The 27,346-nt window shown below is 46.6% G+C and overlaps 2 protein-coding genes across 4 annotated transcripts in view; both read left to right on the plus strand.

Annotated features, from left to right (window-relative positions):
• The window catches only part of LOC132379890 (TOM1-like protein 1), a 60,963-nt gene extending 54,600 nt beyond the window's left edge, over positions 1-6,363 (plus strand). The window contains exon 16 of the mRNA XM_059948188.1: positions 3,010-6,363. The gene's annotated coding sequence lies outside the window, so the exon portion shown is untranslated. The remainder of the gene's footprint in view (positions 1-3,009) is intronic.
• Positions 6,364-11,446: 5,083 nt separating this feature from the next.
• stxbp4 (syntaxin binding protein 4) overlaps positions 11,447-27,346 on the plus strand; it is a 166,909-nt gene continuing 151,009 nt past the window's right edge. The window contains exons 1-2 of one of the 3 annotated variants that reach the window (XM_059948193.1): positions 11,447-11,537; positions 16,726-16,820. Coding sequence is in view for 1 of the 3 variants with exons in the window: in XM_059948192.1 (XP_059804175.1) it covers positions 24,253-24,281 (29 nt within the window). In the remaining 2 variants the exon portion in view is untranslated. Of the gene's footprint in view, positions 11,538-16,725; positions 16,821-24,217; positions 24,282-27,346 lie in introns of those variants that run through there. The other 2 variants (XM_059948195.1, XM_059948192.1) reach the window with 2 other exon arrangements.

Here is a 27,346-nt window from a genome sequence, read left to right on the forward strand (position 1 = left end):
CCTCTGACTATCCACACGATCAATGCCTCTCAGAATCAGACTTTAATCGCCAAGTACCTGTACACATACAAGGAATTTACTTCCGGCAGATGTTGTCTCTCTGCTCATTACAGATGATAAATATAAATGAAAATACAGATTATACATACAAGTAGTGCAATCCAAGTAATAGTTAGCCGACAGTTAACCGGCAGTTAACTGTTCAGCAAAGTGACTGCAGTAGGGAAAAAACTTCTCCAGTGCCTATTAGTCTTAGTCTGGAGGGATCTGAAGTGCCTACCAGACGGAAGCAGTTCAAACAGTCCGTGCGCAGGATGGGAGGAGTCCTTTATGATGTTCCCCGCCCTCTTCTTCAACCTGGAAGAACATCTTATACGCCTCTATCAGGTCACCTCTCATCCTCTGTCGCTCCAAGGAGAAAAGGCTGAGTTCACTCAACCTATTCTCATAAGGCATGTTCACCAATCCAGGCATCACCCTTGTAAATCTCCTCTGCACCCTTTCTATGATTTCCACATCCTTTTTGTAGTGAGGCGACCAGAACTGAGCACAGTACTCCAAGTGGGGTCTGAGCAGGGTCCTATATAGCTGCAACATTACCTCTCGGCTCCTAAATTCAATTCCACGATTGATGAAGGCCATTACACCGTACACCTTCTTAACAACAGAGTCAACCTGTGTAGCTGCTTTGAGTGTCCTTTGGACTCAGACCCCAAGATCCCTCTGATCCTCCACACTGCCAAGAGTCTTACTATTAATACTATATTCTGTCATCATATTTGACCTACCAAAATGAACCACTTCACATTTATCTGGGTTGAACTCCATCTGCCACTTCTCAGCCCAGTTTTGCATCCTATCGATGTCCCTCTGTAACCTCTGACAGCCCTCCCTGTCCAACCAAGGTTAGCACAATGCTTTGTAGAGGCCAGCTGTAAGATCAAGGTTCGATTCCTGCTGCCATCTGTAAGGAGCTTGTACGTTCTCTCTGTGACCACATGGGTTTCCTCTGGGAGCTTCAGTTTCCCACCACATTCAGAGTCGTACGGGATAGGTTTAGTCAGTTGTGGGCATGCTATGTTGGCCCTGGAAGTGTGGCGCCACTTGCAGGTTGCCCCCAGTACAACCTTCGCTGATTAGAGATGATGAAGACAGCAAGTTTCACTGTTAAGCTAGTTCCATCTGCCAGCACATCATCTATATCCCTCCATTGCCAGCACCAGTCCAAATACTGCATACACACCACTATTGTTCCTGTTTCCACCACAGGGCCTGGTAACGTATTCCAGACAGCCAGCAGTCTCTGTGTTAACAAAGCCTGGCCCGCACATCTCCCTTAAACTTCCTTTCTCTCACCCTAAAGGCTTACCCCCCAGCTTTTGACTTTCTGTTATGTACTTAATGTTTCAGTACAGTCTGAGGAATATTGTAAATATGTCGTTAATTAACTATTCTTTGTTTACATAATTCATTAGTGAATCAAATACTCTGCAACAGTACCACGTGAAACCTGCGTGCTTTGCTTAAAGTAAAGAACAAACTAATACTCACATTTCGGGCTCTCATCTTTTCCTTTGAATTAGTTTAATGTGTTGCAGTCAGAAAAGATAACTATTTTACTCTGTGAAAAAGGCTCTGAGTATCTACCTTGCCTGCTGTACCCCTCGTTCTTTCAGATCATTATGTGAAATAATATACACACACATTCTATGTACATACATTTACAGTCGGCCCTTCTTATCCACAAATTCCGCGTGCACGAATTCAACCAACTGCGAATCACGAAAACCCGGAAGTGCTCTCTCCAGCACTTGTTTGAGCATGTACAGACTTTTTTTTGTCATTATTCCCTAAACAATGCAGTATAACAACTATTTGCATAGCATTTACATTGTATTAGGTAGTATAAGTAATCAAGAGATGATTTAAAGTATACGGGAGGGGTGCGCGAGGGTTATCGCGGATCGGGATTGAAAAAAATCGGAAGTTCTCTTACTAAATAAGTCGGAACAGGTACATCCGGTATTATTTAGCATCAGTTAGTCAAATGTTTGTCTTAGTATATAGTATATATTTTACTTTCTATGCATATAAAACACTGAAGAACATATGTTTCAGCGCCGGGCTCAGGAACGGAAGTTCCCGAGTTCAATCCAGTGACAGATCTCTCCCGAGTGCGCTCTTCACCATGCCTGGTTGATGTGGAGGATCAAAAACCCAAAACCCAATAATTAAACCACTGCGCTGCTTAGTAATAATTGTAGCTTTCATCAGGGCAGGGTCTTTCTCACTTTATCCTTCAAAATTGTTCCAATCGTTGACCAACGTAGCCTAACACTTTTCCAACGACCGATGGTGTTTCAACTCTTTCCGATCGCTTTATTATTTCCAGTCGTTGTCGTGATTATTTTCATGAACAGAAACACTGCAGATTCAGAGCTCTGTCGCCGGGTCCTAAGGTCCGCCGCACTGAGACAGGTTGAATAAGGGACTTGAGCATCCATGTTTTTTGGTATCCGCGAGGGGTCCCGGAACCAATCCCTCGTGGATAAGGAGGGCCGACTGTATATATAGATCTCTCTCTCTCTCTCTCTCTCTCTCTCTTTATACATACATACATACGTGTGTGTGTGTGTGTGTGTATACACACACAATTCACGCACATACATATATAAATGTACAAAATATAAATATATAGATAGATTGTATATATGTATATTTTGAGATTTTATATATAATAAATGTAATATACTATATTTTAATATAATTTTAATTTGAATGAATGACTTTGAATTACTCTCCCTACAAAATAATAAATGTATATATCATTATATAGCAATATTTGTAGTATATTTTATGTGGGGGACAGTACTGTAGCCCCAAAACAATGATTTCACAACTTCACATCATATGTGATTTTGATTCCAAACCTCTTCTGGACTTCCATTAGAAAGGTCACTGTTCGAGAGAGCTGATAACAGTAACTATGTTCCTGTCCTTCCTGAGCAGGTATCGGAGATGGTGTAGGGGTCGGAAATGAGGGCCAGCTGAGGACACTGGAGTGGAGCAGGCAGATAACTGGGCGGGATGTCGATGGGGAGCCAGTGGGAGATGCAGTGGAGCCGAACATTCCCTGATGCTGTTGATTCACTTGGTCTTGGGGTGAAACTTACCTCACCTCAACACAAATGGCAGGAAGCTCGACAAACTTCTCTCTCGGGGAAAAGACTGCTTCCCACTCACACAGCGAGACCCACTGATAACATATCTCATCATTGCTGCCGGGACCTCACATCTCAGTAGACAAATCTGTAATGTAAAATAGTTGTAGAATTGAAATCTATTATGCATCTTTCACATCTGGTTTATAGATTAAGAATTAACCATTTCAAGTATGTTAATTGAAATTAACAGAACTTCCAAACTCCAAGATAAGGAACCTACACTCTTTTAGAAAAGGGGAGTTCAGAAGAGTAGGGGATGGGTGAGGGTGCAGGTGAAAATGAGCAGATCAGAGACCGTGCCCAGTTATATTGTTTCACTGGGGGACGGTTCCCCCCCCCGCACACACACACACACACTGACCCTCACTGGGGGACTGTCCCATACACTGACCCTCACTTGGGTATACTCCCACACACACACTGACCCTCACTGGGGGACAGTCCCACACACACACTGACCCTCACTGGGGGACGGACCCACACACACACTGACCCTCACTGGGGACAGTCCCACACACACACTGACCCTCACTGGGGGACACTCCCACACACACACTGATCCTCACTTGGGTACATTCCCACACACACACTGACCCTCACTGGGGGACTGTCCCATACACTGACCCTCACTTGGGTACACTCCCATACACACACTGATCCACACTGGGGGACAGTCCCACGCACACACTGACCCTCACTTGGGTACGCTCCCATACACATACTGATCCTCACTGGGGGACGATCCCACACACACACTGATCCTCACTGGGGGACTGTCCCATACACTGACCCTCACTTGGGGACAGCCCCACACACACACTGACCCTCACAGGGGGACGGTCCCACACACACACACACACACACACTGACCCTCACTGGGGGACAGTCCCACACACACACTGACCCTCACTGGGGGACAGTCCCACACACACTGACCCTCACTGGGGGACGGTCCCACACACACACTGACCCTCACTGAGGGACGGTCCCACACACACACTGACCCTCACTGGGGGACAGTCCCACACACACACTGACCCTCACTGGGGGACGACCCCACACACACTGATCCTCACTGGGGTACTGTCCCATACACTGACCCTCACTTGGGGACAGTCCCACACACACACTGACCCTCACTGGGGGACGACCCCACACACACTGATCCTCACTGGGGGACTGTCCCATACACTGACCCTCACTTGGGGACAGTCCCACACACACACTGACCCTCACTTGGGGACAGTCCCACACACACACTGACCCTCACTGAGGGACGGTCCCACACACACACACATTGACCCTCACTGGGGGACGGTCCCACACACACACACACTGACCCTCACTGGGGGACAGTCCCACACACACACTGTCCTCAATGAGGGACGGTCCCACACACACAATGACCCTCACTGGGGGACGGTCCCACAGACACACTGATCCTCACTGGGGGACAGACCCACACAAACACTGACCCTCACTGGGGGACAGTCCCACACACACACTGATCCTCACTGGGGGACGGTCCCACACACACACACTGACCCTCACTGGGGACAGTCCCACACACACACTGACCCTCACTGGGGGACACTCCCACACACACACTGATCCTCACTTGGGTACATTCCCACACACACACTGACCCTCACTGGGGGACTGTCCCATACACTGACCCTCACTTGGGTACACTCCCATACACACACTGATCCACACTGGGGGACGGTCCCACGCACACACTGACCCTCACTTGGGTACGCTCCCATACACATACTGATCCTCACTGGGGGACGATCCCACACACACACTGATCCTCACTGGGGGACTGTCCCATACACTGACCCTCACTTGGGGACAGCCCCACACACACACTGACCCTCACAGGGGGACGGTCCCACACACACACACACACACACACTGACCCTCACTGGGGGACAGTCCCACACACACACTGACCCTCACTGGGGGACAGTCCCACACACACTGACCCTCACTGGGGGACGGTCCCACACACACACTGACCCTCACTGAGGGACGGTCCCACACACACACTGACCCTCACTGGGGGACAGTCCCACACACACACTGACCCTCACTTGGGGACAGTCCCACACACACACTGACCCTCACTGAGGGACGGTCCCACACACACACACATTGACCCTCACTGGGGGACGGTCCCACACACACACACACTGACCCTCACTGGGGGACAGTCCCACACACACACTGTCCTCAATGAGGGACGGTCCCACACACACAATGACCCTCACTGGGGGACGGTCCCACAGACACACTGATCCTCACTGGGGGACAGACCCACACAAACACACTGACCCTCACTGGGGGACGATCCCACACACACACTGACCCTCACTGTGGGACGGTCCCATACACACTGACCCTCACTGGGGGACAGACCCACACAAACACTGACCCTCACTGGGGGACAGTCCCACACACACACTGATCCTCACTGGGGGATGGTCCCACACACACAATGACCCTCACTGGGGGACGGTCCCACAGACACACTGATCCTCACTGGGGGACAGACCCACACAAACACTGACCCTCACTGGGGGACAGACCCACACAAACACTGACTCTCACTGGGGGACAGTCCCACACACACACTGATCCTCACTGGGGGATGGTCCCACACACACACACTGACCCTCACTGGGGGACGGTCCCACACACACACACTGACCCTCACTGGAGGACGGTCCCACACACACACACACTGACCCTCACTGGGGGACAATCTCACACACACACTGACCCTCACTGGGGGACAGACCCACACAAACACTGACCCTTACTGGGGGACAGTCCCACACACACACTGACCCTCACTGGGGGATGGTCCCACACACACTGATCCTCACCGGGGGACGATCCCACACACACACTGACCCTCACTGGAGGACGGTCCCATACACACTGACCCTCACTGGGGGACGGTCCCACACACACACTGACCCTCACTGGGGGACGGTCCCACACACACACTGACCCTCACTGGGGGACAGACCCACACACACACTGACCTCACTGGGGGACAATCTCACACACACACTGACCCTCACTGGGGGACAGTCCCACACACACACTGACCCTCACTGGGGGACAGTCCCACACACACACTGACCCTCACTGGGGGATGGTCCCACAGATACACTGGCCCTCAATGAGGGACGGTCCCACACACACACTGACCCTCACTGGGGGACGGTCCCACAGACACACTGATCCTCACTGGGGGACAGACCCACACAAACACTGACCCTCACTGGGGGACAGTCCCACACACACACTGACCCTCACTGGGGGACGGTCCCACACACACTGATCCTCACTGGGGGACAGTCCCACACACACACTGACCCTCACTGGGGGACAATCCCACACACACACTGACCCTCACTGGGGGATGATCCCACACACACACTGACCCTCACTGGGGGACGGTCCCATACACACTGACCCTCACTGGGGGACAGTCCCTCAGTCATTTCTTCCAAGTAGGTTTTGTGAATGAAAACAACATTGTATTGTCATGGACTAACAAATGGATAGCAACACACACAAAATGCTGGAAGAGCTCCGGACTGAGGAGGGGTCTTGGCTGGAAATGTCGACTGTTCACTCTTTTCCACAGATGCTGCCTGGCCTGCTGAGGTCCTCCAGCATCTTGAGGGTGTTGCTCAGATTTCCAGCATCTGCAGATTTTCTCTTGTTTGTGATGAAACTAATGGATACTGTTGAAATGAGGTTGTGGTAATATGTGGAACTGTGTGAGAAATTGATGTCCGAGGGGATTGGACACATAAAGTTTGAAACAATGATTTTTAAACCATGGATGTTTCATGTATTTATTAATAATCTATCAAGCCTCGTTCTCTCTGGTTGTCTTGTGAGCTTTTATCTTCTTAGTTTTTGACAGTTCATCCTTTTCCTTCATTCGCTGGCATTGGAGAAAGTCCAGAGGATATTCATGGGAGTAACCTCAGGAATGAAAGGGATTTCACGAGGAGTGTTTATTGGCTCTTTATCTGTACTCACTGGAGCTTAGACAAGTAAGGGGAACCTCACTGAAACCTATCGAATATTGAAAGTCCCAGATAGAGTGGATGTTTCCTGTAGAGGCAGAGTCTAGGACCAGAGGACACAGCCTCAGAATAGAGGGGATATCCATTTAGAACAGAGAAGAGGGAGGATTTCTTCAGCCACAGCTTAGTGAATCAGTGGAATTCATTGCCACAGACATCTCTGGAGGTCAGGTTATTGGGTATATTAAAAGCAAAAGTTGATAGGCTCTTGATTTCAAAGGTTACAGAAGAAGGCAGGAGACTGGGATGAGAGGGATAGTAAATCAGCTATGATCAAAAGGCCGAACAGACTCGATGGCCTGAATGGCCTAATTCTGCTCCCATATCTTTTTGTAGGAATACCCAAGCAGCTGGGAAATGTTAAATTACAATGAGGTGCCAGTGAATCCTGATCATGGACAGAACTGATTAAAGGACCACACAGAGAATTACAAACTCACCCAATTTAGACTGCAGAAATATTAATGACAGTAGGTCACCAATCAACCTGTGCATAAGATCCTCAGCCTTACCCAACCTTCCACACTGGCTCCCAGGTACTCGGGCACACACCCAAGGCCCATTTAACTGAGGAGTGAAGTAAGCAGACGGGAACTGGTGCAGAACAAGACACAGTAAAGGTCCAGAGAGATGTAGTGTGTTTCCTATACCGTGATTCATTATAGAGGCTGTGCTCTCTTCTTGCTGCTGCCATCAGGCTCTTGAACCAAATGGGATAACTTCACTCAGCTGCTCATGCACCTTCACTAACAGTTTCCACAACCAAAGGACTCTCTTTCCAGGACTCTTCACCTCCTTGGCTGCAGACGTTTGTGATGGTTCCTCCATGTCTGGATGATCAAATTAAGCAGTCTACATCGGGGGTCACCAACCTTTTTTGCACCGTGGACCGGTTTAATATTGACAATATTATTGTGGACCGGCCAATGTGGGGCGGTGGGGGGGGTATGTGTTAATCACAACCGGGATATAGGTGATAAGTCAACTATAAGTCACTTATCAGTGGCTAATACACTCAATTCCGTTTCTAAAAGAGTTTATCTAATGAATTTAATATTAAACACACAGCGCATATTTTCCTCGCATGAATATAGTGATGTCAATTATAAGTCACTAATAAGGCAATAGCATCATAACGTTTTAAGTAATGTTTGGATATTAAACACACAGTGCATATTTTCCTCATATGAACATATAAAATCATTGCAACACACCAGTGAGAGGACAAGGTAAGGGCCGGAGGTCCCCGTACCGGGGTCGCAGTCCGGAGAGAGCCACCGACCGAGTGAGAAGTGCAACAGGGTGCGCGCCCACCCACCCCTCCCCCCCGTTAGATCTATCGGCCGACAAAAGTTTGGCCCGAGGGATGACTTTCAGTAGATGGCAGTGAGGTAGCTGCTCTGCTACTTCTGAAACCCTGAGCCCAAATTAGGTCGTCTGTGAATATTTTAGCACTGGGTTCCCCACGAACATTCAGTGTGCTAAACAGGTTTAGAGGCGGTGCCCATCTGTCCACGCTCCAGGCCGGTAGCAACGGCATTTCCCGCCGGCTGCACGAGGCGGCCGGTTACCCCAGGCCAACCAGTGATCCCTGGCGCAAGGGTATCACTGCGTTTAGGTGATTGATGACCTGGCATGCGTTCCAATTCAACAGTGGGCATGACAGGGAATGAGGAAAGGTGCAGCTGACTCATATGGTTTCATATCGCCAAATCATATTGTTTCCTTGCGGCCCAATAGCACATGCTTTGCGGCCCAGTGGTTGGGGACCACTGGCCTATGTCACTGGATTTTACTGTAACAGTGGAAGAATGCTGCAGGCCAGGTGGAGCTCCCTCCCCACAACACTGGACTCAACCTTAGGGAGGTCAGAGTAACCTCAGAGTGAGGATTGTAGAGTAACGTAATTGAGGGGAAAGTACATAATGACTTTGAGTTGGGGCTTCACTTTAAGAGGCTGGTCTGACATGATGATGTTATTACACAAAGATTTTTAGCGAGCTTTTGCGTTTAGGTTTTGGGGTTCAATGAAATTTGTTATGGGTTTCATTAAAAATAAAACACCTCAATTTGTTTTATTTGCATAAACCTACATTCGTGACCCCGATGCTCTAGAATGATTCCAGAGTTATTTTGAAATAAAGCAGTCACTTTGAAACTGCTGGAGTCTTGGGAGCAAGATGCAGTCACTTGGTTTATACAAGCTGAGGCCCAGTTCGCTCTGTGAGAAATCGCTGCTGCCAAGACCAAATTCTACTACGTGGCCACAGTGGCGACAGTCTGCTTGATCACCCACCTGAACACGATCAATACCAAATTGCTGAAAACTCACCTTTTACAGACTGTTGGACTGCGTCAAACAGTTGCTCTCCTTGCCCAGCCTCGGCAATGGTAAGCCTCTGGAGCTAATGGGCCATATGCCATCTCTCCTGGGATATCACCATCCTCGTTTTATTCTTAAAGAACTCTTCATGCAGCAAATGCCTGATCGACTTCACATAACCCTCATTAAAGCACCCATGATGGACTATAGGGAGTTTGTTAAAATGGCTGAGTCTACACTCAGCAAGGCAATGGTACTTCATTCCTTCTCCTTCCTCTAACTCAATAAGCTCGGTCAGCAAGACCCCCAACGTAAAGACACCTGCGGCTGCAAAACGGGACACCGCTGGATCTGTGCTTTTACCATGTTTGCTTTGGTACAAGCGCCAGAAAGTGCCGACCATCTTGCAGCTTTGACAGCGCCAGTGCATCGGGACATCAGAGGTCTGTGGGTTGTCTACCGCTCATTACGGACTCCCTTTCGGGGCTTCCTGTGTGACACAGGTGCTCAAGTGAGTGTGCTGCCAGCATCAGCTATTGACAAGAAGACAAAGAGCAACAAAACTGTGCTGGAGGCCGTCAGTGACAGCAGGATCCAGACTTGCGGGACATGACGGTGATGCTCTGCTTCAGTGTGTGATATTACACACGGGATTTCGTCCTGGCTGAAGTGGCTGGACCCCTGCCCAGTGCCTATTTCCTGCGTGCCCAAGGTCTGTTAGTCGAACTGCTGGCTTGTGGATGTCAAGGACTTTGGGTCATTGCCTGCTCCCCTAGTGAGTTCCCCACAACAACACTGTCAAGCACATGCACCACTGATGTGAGTTTACTCAACTGCTGGGAGTTCCCAGGATTCATCAAGCCTACAGTCACAAAACATGGGGTTGAGCACCAAATCCCCATAAATGGCTCACTAGTCCATGCTCGCACGCTGGTCTGACGTTAAGATTTTTAGCATGTTTTGTGTTTAGCTTTTGGAGTTCAATAAAATATGTTAAAGGTTTCATCTACTGCCCCTCCCTCCTGCCACCATGATTCACCCCAAACCATCCTGTCTTTCTCCAACCGTCCCCACAAACTCCCACAAGATGCACCCTACTCCCTCCCTCCCTCCACCCACCCACTCACACCCTATTCCCCTCAATTCCTCCACCCACCCACACCCTATTCCCCTCAATTCCTCCACCCACCCACACCCTACTCCCCTCAATTCCTCCACCCACCCACCCCTACTCCCTCCCTCCCTTCACCCACACCCTACTCCTCTCAATTCCTCCACCCATCCACCCTCCCTCCACCCACCCACACCCTACTCCTCTCAATTCCTCCACCCATCCACCCCTACTCCCTCCCTCCACCCACCCACACCCTACTCCCCTCAATTGCTCCACTCACCCACCCCTACTCCCTCCTTCCCTCCACCCACACCCTACTCCCCTCAATTGCTCCACCCACCCACCCCTACTCCCTCCTTCCCTCCACCCACACCCTACTCCCCTCAATTGCTCCACCCACCCACCCCTACTCCCTCCTTCCCTCCACCCACACCCTACTCCCCTCAATTGCTCCACCCACTCACTCCTACTCCCTCCTTCCCTCCACCCACACCCTACTCCCCTCAATTGCTCCACCCACCCACCCCTACTCCCTCCTTCCCTCCACCCACCCACCCCTACTCCCTCCTTCCCTCCACCCACACCCTACAACTCCTCCTTCCCCCACACCCATCCCGCTTCCTTCCCTTCAATCAAAACCGACAACGGCTCCCGCTGTTTTCCCCACCCGTACTGCGCCTGCGTGCTGCAGTGGCCGGACTACATTTCCCAGAAGGCGCCGGGCGGCGGGAGCTGCGGAGACCCGGGCGGCTGGGCCACAGGTGGGGAGGGCGCCCGATGGCGGGCCGGGAGGGGGCGACGCGACCCGACCCGACCCGGCCCGGCCGATCCCCCGCGCCTGAACGTCTCTCTCTCGCACCTGGCCGCTCTTCCACGTTCCTCTCTCACCCTCTCCCATTGTCCTGCTGGTTTTCCCCTCCCGTTACCCAGCTCATGACCGACCGCCCAGTTGCCCAACTTGTCTTCCTCCACATCGCTGCCCCTTTCTGCCGAATCCGCCAAGTTTAAAGCTCTGAGCCTGCCCCCGATGCTCATGGCCTTTGCTGGGTAATGTTGTGTTGAGTCTGAAACGGATTCTCCCCTTTAATTTATTAACTGAGGAGGGCTTGACTACCATTGTCAGTCAGTAGCCTGCTGATTAGTTTATACTTTGAGCAGTATTACACTGGACGACAAAGATTTGACTTCCTGAATACTTCTGAGAGTGTATCATATGGATTTTGCGCTGCTGATAATGAAACCACCATTTTTTAAAATATTCCATATATATTTGCTATTTCAGTTTGTAGTTCAAGTCAGAATAACTGATGCCAAGATTAAGGAAGTCATTTTGATGGTCCACAACTGAAACCGGTTCTCAATGACAGACAATTTGAAGAACTCCTAGGGGGACCAGAGAAAATCACACAGGACGCATTCAAGGATGTTGTTGAACGTTTTCTTGGGAACTACAGAGCACCAAAGTAGATGCAGCTGGTTGACAACATGCTTCAAGCATACAAAACCATGAAGTGCAACATGCCACTAAAGATCCGTTTCCTCCATTCCCATTTAGTCTTCTTCCCTGCAAATCTCAGTGCTGTCAGTGACAAGCACAGCGAGAGGCTTCACCAGGACATGGAGAAACAGTATCAGGGCGACTGGAATCCATTGATGCTGGCTGATTATTGTTCCACATTTAAGCAAGAAGCCTCAGACACCGAGTACAAACGAAAATCAACAACAAAGTATTTTTCGCTTAGTTGGAACTATTGAAAAGCATCAGCACCGTTAAGCAACTGAATGCATTAAGTTCAATAAAAGTTAATTCCTTGTTTCTCCAAACTCCTACATGATGTAAGTAATATGAAATTGTATTTGTGTTCTGCTTAAAGTGGTCTACTATAAACAAATAAAAAATTTCTGAGGAAACAACACATTCGAAAACAAATTGATGTCCAGTGTTTTCTGTGGATGAGTTGTTAGAACTCTCAGCTCCTGCTCCGAAGTGTTCGGGTTAAAGTCCGAAAGTCTTGGCTGTGTTGAACATTGCCTTGCCAGCACTACCATCTGTTGAATGAGATGTTAAACCGAGGCCGGGCCTCACGCTAAAGTGGACGTAAAATATTTTGAAGTTGAGCTTTCCATTGATGTTTTGGCACAGAATTCATGTCTCAATTTGCTCATTGCTATCATCAGGGAGGAAGTACAGAGCCTGAGGACACTCTCAAATGTTTCAGGAACAGCTTCTTCCCCTCCGCCATCCAATTTCTGAATGGACAGTGAACCCATGAACAATACCTCAATACTTCTTTTTTCTCTTACGTCCAACTTACTTAATTAAACTTTTGAAATATATAATTACTGTAATTTACAGTTTTTTGTTATGTTTTATGTTGTCCTGCTGCTGTAAAACACAAAATTTCATGACATATGCCGGTGATTCTGATTCAGTTAAACGCTGCTGGTCTGTCGTCACTTAGTGTATCTGTGGGAGCTAGTGTTATCCATGTACGATCAGTACTTTAAGATTAACTTATAGCGTCATACAGAAGTACAGCACAAGGTCCATGCTGAACCATTTAAACTGCCTACTCCCATCGACCTGCACCGGGACCATTGTCTTCCAAACCCCTACTATCCATGTACCTATCCAAATTTCACTTAAATGTTTAAATTGAGCTCGGATGGACCATTTATGCTGGCAGCTCATTCCATACTCCCGTGACCCTCAGTGAAGAAGTAGATTTGTCACATGTACATCGAAACATACAATGAAGGGGGTTGTTTGCGTTAAATCAAATCAGTGAGGATGTGCTGGCAACAGTTTCCTAACCCTAACCATATATCTTTGGAATGTGGGGGGGTCTGGAGGAAACCCACATGGGTCACAAAGAGATGATACCAACTCAGCGGTGAGAATTGAACCCCAATGGGTGATTGCCGTAAAGTATTACACTAACGTGCCACTCCTTTCAACAAACATGACTGGCTGTACGTAAATTCAAGATTCTGAAGGTGCTGGAGATCTTGAGCAATATGCATAAAAATCCAGAGAAAATCAGCAGGTCAGGCAGCATCTGTGGAAAGGAATAAACAGTTAACTTACTCAAAATTTTATTTATTTATTAAGATACAGTGCAGAATAAGCCCATTGAACCACCCAGACCAGCAACCCCCCAATTTAACCCCAGCCTAATCACAGCATAGTTTACAATTACCAATTAATCTACTAACCGGTACGTCTTTGGACTGTGGGAGGAAACTGGAGCACCCGGAGGAAATCCACACAGTCACATGGAGAACATACAAGCTCCTTACAGGCAGTGACAGGAATTGAACCCGGGTTGCTGGTACTGTAAAATGTTGTGATAACTACTATGCTATCATGTCACTAAATGCTGATTGTACAGTGCCTTAGGATGTCATGTCATTGTAAGCCAAAGTTAGCAGCAATGAAGGAACACGTTGAAATTGAACTGTCCAACTGCGCCTTGTGACCGCGTTGGCCGCACGGTTAGCTGCAAAGTTTACACGGGCATTGCCAGTAGAAGTGAAGAGTTACACCGCAGGGAGGGTCAAACTTCCACTCGCTTAAAGTGCTAATGCAACTCTCAGTGAGTCATGGTAACAATGGTTTGTGCTCCAATGTACCTGTAGCTTCACGTAAACACGGAACTGTCCTGGGTGTCAACCATCTCAGAGGATCTATCCTGGGCCCAACGCTTTGATGCAATTACGAAGAAGACACATCATTGGCTCTACTTCATTAGGAGTTTGAGGTGATTTGGTATGTCACCCGAAGTGCATGTCATTTTTTATGGATGTATGGCAAAGAGCATTCTAACTGGTTGTCTGTCTGTCTGGTATGAAGGCTCCAATGCACAGGATTTGGAAAAAGCTCCAGAGGAGTGTACACTCAGCCAGCTCCATCAAGGGCACTTGTCTCCTCAACATCAAGGACATCTTCAAAAGGTGATGCCTCATTAAGGTCCTCCATCACCTAGGACTCATCCTCCTGTTACTGTCATCATGGAGGAGGTGTTTGGTTGTCTGTCTCAGAACTGCTTTCCCACTTTTAAAGCTCTCCCGCACGGGTCTGACATTTTTGGATACAACAGGCAGCCAAATGATTTCACTACATCAAGAAATTAGGAACTATGAGGAATTTGAAGATATCGACAATCATCTGCAGAGAGTGGTACAAACAGCCCAGTGCATCTGTGGATGTGAACTTCCCTCCACTGAGGACATTTACAGCAGCAGGCGTGTAAAGAAGGCCTGGAAGATCATCGGGGACTTCAATCACCCCAACCACAAACTGTTCCAGCTGCTTCCGTCTGGCAAATGGTACCACAGTATTAAAGCCAGGACCAACAGGCTATGGGACAGCTTCTTTCTAAAAGCCATCAAACTTATAAATTCACATGTCTGTGCATTGTGACGGAGTCATAACACAAAGATTTTTACTCCTTCACATTGTGGGATGGATGTAAGATTTAAATACTAATTCTAACAAAATGTTTCAATGAAAATAAAGATTTGGAAGATGCAATCGTCGAAAGGATTGTATGAAGGGAGTTTATTATCTGGACTAGCTGCGCTGATTTTGTTCATTTACAGTCAATCGAAAGAATACAGCAGCAAATTCCTCCGTCAATAACTATTAGGAACTAATAAAGAGTTTTATAGTACTGTAGCAGTACTGGTAGTGTTCTACTTTGTTCCGTATTTAAATTTATGATCTGTAACTCAGTTAAAAGTTTTTAATACCTTTTTAACAATTTCCATAAAACTTACGCAAATTGGGGCAGCCACTTTATTGGACCAAATTTTATTAGTTTTGATGTGTCCAATTGAAGCAAAATGCCCTGTATTTCCTATTGTGACATAGTTTTTTTAATGTACTGCTGCCACAAAACAACACATTTCACAGCACAATTAAACCTGATTCTGACCACATGCCCAAACACCAATAGGCACTCATTTCTTCATTCCGTGTAGTCACTGACAGAACAACAGAAGATAACTTTGTTGCTTCGTGGAGCATCCTTTGCACCAGACATTCATGTTCCGGCTGGGAATTCTTTAAGAGAATATTTGGAAAAGTCGCTGCAACATTAGAACCAAATAACTTCAGTGACGTAAAGGAAAACTTGTGCCAGTTGATGGGAAATTCTGGGATTAGCGCTGACACTGTAGGATTCAGGAGACAAACAAAGCTAATCTTTAGATCTTAATCTTCATCCTCAAGAATATTCAGGATTTGATGAAGAGTTTATGTGTGGAATTAAAATAGCTACTTTAGTGAGAAAGCAGAAAACTGCACAATAAAATAACCAAATGCGCCAATTATTCCCAATCCAAAATATTTTTAAAGTCAACAGAACCTTCCATTGGTCGTTCTCCAGCCTGTTCCGTACACGAAGGGGAAATTGATTCACAATTCAGGACTGTTTAATGTCTTTTCCAGTACACATGTGTAAAGGAGAATAAAATAATTGTTACTCCGGATTAAACTGGCAGCACAAAACAAATTAAAGAACACAATAATAATAATAATAAAAACAAATATAAATGCTTATATACAGTCCATAGATTGACTGTGTGTCCATAAAGTGATGCTAGGCTGTATGCCAAGTGATTAACGGGAAATAATAAAGTAGTGGTGGAATTAGTGGGTAGAGGTGTTGATCAGCCTTAGGCTGCTTGGGGAAAGTAACTGTTTTCGAATCTGCTGGCCCTGGCGTGGATGCTCCATAGCCTCCTCCCGGATGGGGGTGGGACAAACAGTCCATGAGAAGTACGTTATGTGCAGAGGAGAAGGTTATATCCGCTATACTGTACACAGAAAGGTAGCAGGCAGTAAACTCTTGTCCAGTGGGGGGAATGAAGTGGGCACTGCCATATTCTTGCTGTACTGAGTTAAATGCACCATCCTGTTGTACTTAAATCTGTTTGCTTTTGTAGGATCTTTGAGTCGATTGGTTCAATGAGGTGCCCTCCACAGCAACTCCTGTTGAGCACTAACGAGGGTCTTGTCCCAGACTCTGCAGGTCCTTAAGGTCAGTTTTGATACCGTCTCAAAGCCAGCTTTTGCGCGTCATCTTCACTTCTGTTGTGAGATTCAGAATCAGGTTTATTATCACTGACGTGTTTATGAAATGTGTTCTTCTGCAGTTGGAGTACAGAATGTTCTGTATATAATTGTCCAGGTGCTTCAAGCAGTTAATAGTTGTAATCGCATCCACTGTAGATGTGGTAAGGCGCTGACAAAGTTGCAGTGGTGAAGATTTAATTCTACCCATGACCAACCCCTCAAAGCACTAGGGGTGTCATGGTAGCATAGTGGTTAGGGTAACACTACTGCAGCACGTGCAGTAAGATCGGGGTTCAATTCCTGCTGGCATCTGTAAGGAGTTTGTATGTTCTCCCTGTAGCCATATTGGTTTCCTTCGGGTGCTCCAGTTTCCTCCCACAGTTCAAAGACGTGTTGGTTAGTAGGTTAATTGGTCACGTGGGAGTAATTGGTCAGTGCAACCCCTTTTGGGCTGGAAGGACCTGCTACTGTGTTGTATCTCTAAATAAATAAAATTTTAAAAATCACCAAGTTAGAATAAGAAAGTTTTAAAATATAAGTAAGTCATTCAAAAAGACAGCGAAACAATATAGTGTTCATGGACTGTTCAGAAATCGATGGCAGAGGGGAAGAACCTGTTCCTACAATGATGAGTGTGTGCCTTGGGCTCTTGTATCTCCTTCCTGATAGTACAGGAGCCCAGGAAGAGGGCATCTCCTGGATGCTGAGGCTCCTTCATGATGCATGCCACCTTCTTTAGGCATCGCCTTTTGAAGATGTCCTGGATGCTAGGGAGGTTAGTGCCCATGATGGAGATGGCTAAGTCTACAACCAGCTGTGCCTTCAAACCAGATTGGTGATAGAACCACGGGACATCTGTAGAAATTTGCCAGAGTCTTTGGTAACATACCAATTCAAAGATTCTAAGATAAGTTGTTTAGGAAGAACATTGGAACATTTTAGTACACTAAAGGCTTTTCCAAGTGTTTGCTGTTGAAACAGAGGATGTAGAACGAGATGTTAAAAAAGCAAGCATTTGGCATCCTTTATGTCATAGCACAAAGTGGAAACAAGCAACGCTGGAAATGGTTAAGTCTGCACACTGCCATAGACGTCCGCCCATTCCCTGCAGCTCTCTCCATCTCTGCAACTTCCAAGTGGGAGCACACTTATCCTGCTTTTCCATTTCTTATGAAAAGTCCCTGATCAACATATCCCGCCTGCTTCTCTGCCCTGAACTGGCAACTGCAGCAGTTTCTGTTCTGCTTCGGACTTTTGAAGCCTTTGGGAGTTGGATATGATACACAGTCTTTTGCAACTTTGGGCAGAAGGCAGGGAATGGATGGTGTCAGTGACTGGGAAACAGAGCAGGTTACGTATATCAAAGGCAGAGGTTCATTGTTTAACTGGAGAAAGTTTTTTCACTAAAACCTATCAATCAAAGTTCAAAGTAAATTCTTATGTAAATTTATTATCCAAATAAGAAGTGCTGGAGAGAGTTGGTTTGCAGGTGATGTGGAAGAGCCTGCATGGTCTGAATGGGTAGAACAGCCTCCTCCTTTCGCACATCAATTTTCAAAGTCAAAGTAAAATTTATTATCAAAGTATGGATTATGTCACCATATACTACCCTGAGATTCGATTTCTTGCAGGCATTTACAGAAAGATTAAAGATATACAATAGAATCTACAAAATTTCATGCGTATACAAAGACTGACAAACAACCAATGTCAGAATCAGACTTAGTATCAACAGCATATGTCACAAAACTTGTTGTTGTGCAGCAGCAGTACATTGCAATGCATAATAATAACAACTGTAAATTGCAGTAAGTATATATATTATTTAAAACGTTGAATTAAGTAAGTAGTGCAAAAGGTAGTGAAGTAGTGTTCATGGGATCAATGTCCATTCAGAAATCAGATGGTGGAGGGAAAGAAGCTGTAATGTTCTCGCTCGGGTGTAACAGAACGCCGAACGAAACACCGAGTTATACCTTTGTCAATGACGACAGGATCACAGTAAGATTAACCGTTTACTGTTCACTCTTCCTCATTAACATATGGTGGAAACTGTTGATAAAACAATACAAGATTTGTACAGCATTTGTTTCCTTCTTGATATTACATTTACATTGTAAATACTTGCAAGAGTAAAACTACAACAACTACATTACATTAAAGTGCAGCATACAGTCAGAATCTGCCTATGCCATTGACTGCTTTAAATACACTTCAACACAAACTATCCGCTTGACCTTCGTAAGGTCACAATGAACATAATACAAAACTTCAGTCTCTAAATCAGACCTTAGGTAGAAGTAGAATGACTTCTGTAACTGGCCTTTGGTATATTTTCACATCACCTTGGTTGGTAGTTTTCAACTCAACCTTCCTGACATGTCCACCCCTGCTAGGGAATGTAGCGAGACCAGAACCGATTTGCCAGAGCCTGGACCAGTCTCCATTGCTTTGTGTACAAATCTATATCAGAGAAGTCCCCTGGTGGAGGGGGAGCTCCTGTCTTCTGTGTAAGGAGCATTGATGGCGAGAGTATGAAGGGGTTTTCCGGGTCAGAAGACACTGGTAGAAGTGGTCGTGCATTTATAATGGCTGTGACCTCTGCCATTAGTGTGCACAGTACCTCGTGGGTCAATCGGGTGCGTTGCTGCATCTCAGGTTTCCTTTTCAGGGTTTTTTGCAAGGGTGTGAACGGCTTGACTGCCTGCTCTTTTTTGTTTGGCAAGCACTGGCGTGGTTCTCTGAAAGGCAGTGGGGCGACCCCATTATTTGTTTCATCTCTGAAGACCTTGGTGTTGTTTGTTTTTAAGAAAATGGTATCTTGAGCTGATTGAGCAAGTTTATTATCATGCTCAGTTTGAGCGAAGACTGACTGACCCAGCGTCTCGTCAGTTACTTTACCTTTGTTAAAGCCTTGTCGTGCTTCCTTAATACACTTGACACTTGTGCGGGTTTGAAAAATTGAATGGCGGCCACTCTCCAGCACATTGGTCTTGAGTGTGCTAACCGTCGGTTTGTGTACATTGCCAGGACACACCTCTCCTTTCACCACCCAGCCCAAATCCAGGCGTTGCGCAAAGGGGGTGTTGTGTGGTCCATTGACCTGCTGCCTAACTTTGTGCACCCGAAGAACATCTCTTCCTAATAGCAAGGGTATTTCTGCTTTTGGATCCAGTTCTGGGATATGTTTGGCGATGTGGCGGAGATGTGGCTGGTGTAGCACCGCACTTGGCGTCGGGATCTCAGTGCAGTTATTCAAAATTTCATTGCACTCTAAGAGTGGAGGGAGACAGATGATGACTTTACCATCCAGGGACTCGAGCTGGAAGCCTTCTGCCTTCCTTCCATGAGTTTTCATGTTGCCTGAGCAAGTTCTAAGGTGCTCACTCTCAATGTTGAACAATTTAAAGAACTCTGGACTGACTAGTGAGGGATTGCTCTGATCGTCCAGAATTACATAGGCTTTGATGGCCTTGTCTTTGGCTCCCTTAGGGTACACCTTAGTGAGGCAGATCTTTGAACAAGTACGGCTTGACTGAGCTTGACCGCAAACTTCTGTACAGCTCGAGCTGACAACAGTTGTCCTGGAGTGAGCCTCTCCCTCCCCGCCGTCCTGTTGTGGGGGTGAAGGAGCGTTATCGGTTTGCGGTAACAGGCCGGGATGCATGGCCCCATCGTGATTAGTGCTATCATATTCCGGACACTTCACAGCGATCGTACACTCTCTAGCAAAGTGAGAGGTCGAGGAACAGCATTTAAAACATATTCTTTTCTCCTTGAGAAGAGCCATCCTCTCTTCAAGGGGTTTTTCCCTAAACGTTCTGCATTTTCTGAGGGGGTGGGGTTTGTTATGCATTGGGCAATTCTTGCTAGGGTCGTGGTTAGTTGTAAAGACTTAAGTCTTAAGCACTGAGACGGGTTTATTAATGTTGAAATTATTCAAAGAGGATTTGTCTGGCTTGGTGTAAACTGTACTGCTTCCTTGACCCATGAGGCTAGGGTCATTTCGCTTCTTTGCCTCCCTGCACACAAACCTAGTGAAATACTCAAAGGGAGGAAATCGACCATTGTGGTCTTTTTTGTACTCTGAGGCAACAGACACCCACCTGTCCTGCAGCCCAAATGGAAGTTTGTCCACGATTTGTCTAATCCCGTATGGAGTATCTAGGTATACTAGACCAGTTGAATAGCCATCTTCTTTGGCGCCTTGAATCTCCATGAGTAAATCTCCGAGCTCCCTTAACTTAATGTGATCCTTGGCTGACACCTTAGGAAAGTTTTCCAGGCGTCGGTATAGCGTCGCTTCAATAATTTCGGGGGCCGCATAGACCTCCCGAAGTCTCTCCCATGCTTTGCTTAGCTCGGGGTTGTTGATGTACACTGAACGTATGCGTTTCACCTGTTCGCATGATTCTTTTCCCAGCCATTTCGCCATAAGATCCAACCCTTGGGTTGCTCTGAGCTGGATTCCGTCGATAGCGTTGGTGAATGTGGAGTACCATGCACGGTAATTTTCAGGTTTATCGTCAAACTGGTACAGTCCTGAAGTGACGAGATCTCGTCGTGCTAAATACTGTGCCAGGGGTTCAATTGCAAGTGGCCTGCGGCCTGGGGAAGTATGTCGGCGGGTATATGACCGAGGGCGTACCTCTGTTATGGAATTTGCTGTTCTGAATTCAGCCTTTGCCTCTCTTCTCACCAAATCTGGTAAGTTTGGTGTCGAGAAGTATTTGTCATCAGCCCTTTCATTCTTGACTTCATCGCGGAGTTGCAAGGGTAAATTGTCTTCCTCGGATGGATGTGATGCAATTGGGCCTCTCTGGGACTCCTCATGAAGTGGGGCGTAATCGAATAAGTATGGAGAGGAAGAACAAATCTTCCAGTCTATTTGAGATTGGACATAGTCGCTTGTGTGTTCCAATCTGGTCTTTTCTGAAGTAGATTTTACGTCAACCAGATCTTGCATTTCTTCAGCATCTTCTATGAACTCCTCTTCCACCCTGGCAGCTTCTTCTTCTCGTTCCAGCGTCAGCACTTCTAACTCTGATGCTATCCTTGCCCTTTCCAACTGGTTTTGGGCTTCTCTGGCAGCCTTTTCCATTTCTCTGGCAGCTGCTTCCTTCTGGTTTTTGGCTTCTCTGACAGCCGCTTCCATTTTCAATTTTGCTTCCTGTTTGGCGTAGCGCACTCACACCTTGGCGGCTTCTGCCTTAGCGCTTGCATGGGCGGCCTTACTTGATGATGTCCTACTGCTCCCGTCGCTGGGTGACAACGACTTGACGCTGGATCGAGTTGTCATTGCAGCACTTGAAACACGTGATAATGCCGCTTTTTCACTGTAGTGTTCTCGCTCGGGTGTAACGGAACGCCGAACTAAACACCGAGTTAAACCTTTGTCAATGACGACAGGATCACAGTAAGATTAACCATTTACTGTTCACTCTTCCTCATTAACGTATGGTGAAAAAGCGTTGCCTTCACTATGTTTCTAGTGCGTAGAGAGAAAACTTTCCTTGCTGGACTCACACATGTCTTGCCCCCACCTTCCCGATTCTCCCAAACCGGTATTTTCCCACAAGACGCGGCGAAACCAGATGTGACGTCATCGCATGCCGCGATATATCACTGACAACGAATTTACTTTAAACAATCCTAACTTTAACTAGAATGCTAACAAACGGATTACTAAAGCGAAAATATTATAAACTAAATAACTGTCATAAAGGCAACACAGAAGCTGTTCCTGAATCATTGACTGTGTGTCTTCAGGCTTCTACACCTCCTCCTTGATGGTGGCAATGAGAAGAGGGCATGTCCTGGGTGATGGGGGTCCTGTATCATTGACGATGTCTGCAGGCTACTGTACCTCCTCCCTGATGGTAGCAATGAGAAGAGGGCATGTCCTGGGTGATGGGGGTCCTGTATCATTGACGATGTCTGCAGGCTACTGTACCTCCTCCCTGATGGTAGCAATGAGAAGAGGGCATGTCCTGGGTGATGGGGGTCCTGTATCATTGACGATGTCTGCAGGCTCCTGTACCTCCTCCCTGATGGTAGCAATGAGAAGAGGGCATGTCCTGGGTGATGGGGGTCCTGTATCATTGACGATGTCTGCAGGCTCCTGTACCTCCCCCCTGATGGTGGCAATGAGAAGGGGTCATGTCCTGGGTGATGGGGGTCCTTAATGATGGATACCGTCTTTTTCAGGCATTGCTCCCTGAAGATGTCCTGGATGCTACGGAGGCAATTGCTCATGATGGAGTTGACTGAGTTCACACTTTCTGCAGCTTATTTTGATCCTGCGCAGTACCCCCCTCCCCTCCATCCTAATCCCAGACGGTGATGCAGCCAGTCAGAGGGCTGTCCATGGTACATCTGTAGAAATTTGCAGATGTCTTTGGTGACATACCAAATCTCCTCCAACTCCTAATGACATATGGCCGCTTCCCTGCCTTCTTTGTAGCCGCATCGATACGTTGGGCCTAGGATAGATCCTCAGAGATGCTGACATCCAGAAACTTCAAACTGTTCATCCCTTCCAATGCTGATCCCTCTATGAAGACTGGTGTGTTTTCCCTCCTCTTACCCTTTCTGAAGTCCTCTTCACGGAAAATTCATGAGAATAAAAATGAATTGAATGTGGAATGTTACTGGAATATCATATCACATTAATTTTCTGGAATGTGGTATATTAACACTGGGCAGTGTGATGTTCAGGTGGTGTTGCTGCCATGCAGACCTAGGGTCTGATATTTTGTCTATCGTGTCCACGAGGAGTTTATGGTCAGCAAACGCTGTAAATGGCAACACTTTAGAAGAAAATGAAAGTGGCAGACAGCCAGACGGAGGCCAAGAAGCTGGCGGTCCAACATGCTGTTTTTCCTTTCGGCGGGGACAGAGATGCCGAATGAAGAAGACGAGAGGCTGCCACACACCTCCGAACAGCTGTTTGTGCACTTCACCTACAGAATAGTCCGAGGCGTTAGTACTAAAGGCTATAGATCCGTTGGGGAGCGGGTGCACCAGCAGGGTCACTTTAGAAAGAGCTCGTTTGGTATCATCAAATGCCCTGGTCCTGTCTGCTCACCAGTCAAGCATTTGATTAGGGGTATTGCCTTTAGGCACACTATGCTGGGGCAGCAATAAGGTCAGCTGCTTTTGGAATGAAGCAGTGATGAATTCACCATGCCACAAAACTCTGGTAGTAGGGGGTTGGTGGGAAATCCATAGTAACAGTTACCTTTGATGGGAGGGGTTTTACACCTAATGCACAGATGCAAGGGTTAAGAAAGTCAATGGTTGACAACCCAAGTTGACATTTAGCCGGGTTAATAATCAACTGTGTTGGCTTAAGCGCTCAAAAAGTGTGGAGAGATGAGATATGTGTTCGGATTTGGATGCAGGGGCGAAAAGGTACGTCATCCAGGTAAACAAAAAGGAAATCTAAAACTTTTAATACAGAGTTCACCAGCCATGGAAAGTCTGCGCTGCATTTTTCAGCCCAAACGGCATGTGCAGGAACTCAAAAAGGCCAAACGGGTTTATCACAGCTGTTTTGGGAATGTCCTCCAAGCACACAGACACCTGATCATAGCCCCTAACTATATCAACTTCGGAAAAAAATTAACTTTCAGGCTAAACATGCCGAAAAATATTGAATGTTTGGACCCAGATAATGATCGGAGGTGGTAGCCTCGTTAAGGCGTCGGTAGTAGAATTCGGTGTTGTCCGTAGTGATTTCTCACAGAGCGAATTAGGCCTCAGCTTGTACAAACCGAGCAACTGCATTTTGCTTCCAAAACTCCGGCAGTTTCAAAGCGACTGAGTTGGCCATCATGTTCAGACTCCGGAATCGTCCTAGAGGACTGGAATCACCAATGTAGAGTTTTGCAAATAAAACTAATTGAAGTGTTTTGTCTTTAATGAAACCCATAACACATTTTATTGAGCTCCGAAACTTACCCAGCCAAAGCACACTAAACATCCTTCCCGTAATAACATCATCACATCAGACCAGCCTCTTAAGCAAAACCCCAACTCAATGTCAGTGGTTGTGAATTACCTGCTTTTCCCCCATTTATGTTGCCCTACAACTCCAGTGTCTTTGGACTGTGGGAGGAAACCAGAGCACCCGGAGGAAACCTCTGTACACACTCCTTACAGAGGACACTGGGATTGAACACCAAACCCCTGACACCCTGAGCTATAATAGTGTCATGCTAACCGATATGTACCGTGGGACCACTGTGACTGAAGGGCCAACGTTGGGAAAAGATCTATGGGATTCCACATGCTGGAATGAGAGAAGTTATGGGAGGGTGCGGGGGAAACTCAAAAGGTCTGCGGTTCCATCCATGTGGCACCTTGGACAAGGAACGTTCTTCTGCGGAGTATGAAGTGTCTTGGAGTGCCTTTGTTTGAATCTAATTATTCAGAAGAAGAGGTAGTTTGGCATCTGCGAGTTTGTGAGTTCATGCCAGGGATGACCCACCGAGTCCTGGAGCTGGAGGCCGGTACAAGTCCGAATGTTCAGTTTCATGATTGGCAAGTTTTGGGGTTGTCTGAAAATCAGGGTCTGGAGGCCTCTCCATGGGTGTGAACGAGTGGGAGAAAAGGGTCTTGACTTCTTGTGCTATCGTTGCATGTGTTGTTCTGTTGAACATTGTGGGCATGCTTTGTTGGCGCCAGAATGTGTGGTGATACCCTAACCCTAACCCTAATTGCCCACAGCACATCCTTTGGTTGTGTTGGTCATTAACACAAACAATGCATTTCACTGTATGTTTCGATGTTCAATGTTCAAAAAATCAATGTAAGTTTATTACCAAAGTCCATATATGTCACCATATACAACCCTGGGTTTCGTTTTCTTGTGGGCATAGTCAACAAATCCATAGAATAACCATAACAGAATCAAAGACTGCACCAATTGAGTGTATAATCAGTGTGCAAAAGACAACAAACTGTGCAAATACAAAAAGAAAGAGATAATAATAATAAATAAATAAGCAGTAAGCCTTGAGAACATGAGATGGAAGAATACTTGAAAGTGAGTCCATGGGTTGTAGGAACATTTCAGTGATGGGGCAAGTGAATTGAATAAAGTTATCCCCTCTGGTTCAAGAGCCTGATAGCTGAGGGGTTTCCAGATCCTGGTACAGTAGTGTGAATCCTGAGGCTCCTTGTACTTTACTCCTAATGACAGCAGCAGGGAGAGCATGTCCTGGGTGGTGGGGGGTCCCTAATGATGGACGCTGCTTTCCCGTGTAGGTGCGTTGAATGGCGGGGAGGGATTTACCCATGATGGACTGGGCCATATCCACTACTTTTTGTAGGATTTTACGTTGAAGGACTTTGTGTACCCTTCACCTCACATCTGTAGAATTCTACCCAAGTCTCAGACGTCGTCATGCTGAATCCTTGCAAACTTCTAAGGAAGTAGACATGTTGCCGTGAATGCCCACAAGAAAATGAATCTCAGGGTATACACAGTTTGATAATAAATTTATTTTGAATTTTGTCTTTAACTATGCTGGTTGCTTTACTGAGGCAGTGAGATGTTCTATATAAATAATACATACGATAAGATGGACTGTTGATAAACGTTCAGTGAAAAGCTTGTCTTGCATACTGTTCATACAGATCAGATCATTCAATAGTGCATTGAACTAGAAAAAAGTTAAAATAATAACAATGCAGAGTAAAGTATCTGGAAGGAGATGGTGCCAGCAAACAACTTGACCAAGGGTGACATCCTCCGGACGGTTCACAAAACTACTTTTTTCACTTCTTTTACATCTTCTTTTTCTTTCAAAAGTGGTTCTGTTATTGTTGGAGCCTGGGATCTACATTTTGGTGGTGCGTTTTCAGGCCGATTCAGCAATGCGGCACTTTGCTGTCTCCAAGAGTATTCTGTGAGGCCTTGTGGCAAAGAAGCCTACAGGGTACAAGCCCATGATCGCCTCCATTTCGCGCTGATCTCGTCGATTAAAGCACCAAGGAAGATTGAAATCATCGAGGCGAGGGTGTTAGTGCCATCTACAGCCTCTTGCACTCGTTCAGTGCTCCTGGAGGAATGTCCCTGTATTCGGAAACTCTCTCTCTCTCTCTCCCCGTTGATGCTGTAGGAGGATTTGGGTCTTGGGCAAGGTTTAATTGACAGGCTTTGTGATGTGTTTCTGGTTGCTCCTTTTTTGGGTGATTTTGAATCCAGGCGGTCTGCAAATAATGAACACTGAGCTGAATATGCCTGGACTCTACCAATTTTGTGTTTTATATTCTGTGTTTTTTGCTTTTTTTTAGTAGCCATTTCCAATTTGTTGTTTTTCATGTGGGGTGGGGGGGAGGTTAATGTTTTTCTTCGTCTGGGTTCCATGGTTTTCTTTGTTTGTTTCATGACTGTCTGTGGAGAAGACAAGTCTTAGGGCTGTATATTGCATACATATTTTGATAATAAATGTACTTTGAATCTTAAAGTTTTAGAATTACAAA

This window comes from Hypanus sabinus, chromosome 23 (genome assembly GCF_030144855.1).
Source record: "Hypanus sabinus isolate sHypSab1 chromosome 23, sHypSab1.hap1, whole genome shotgun sequence".
Classification (NCBI taxonomy): domain Eukaryota; kingdom Metazoa; phylum Chordata; class Chondrichthyes; order Myliobatiformes; family Dasyatidae; genus Hypanus; species Hypanus sabinus.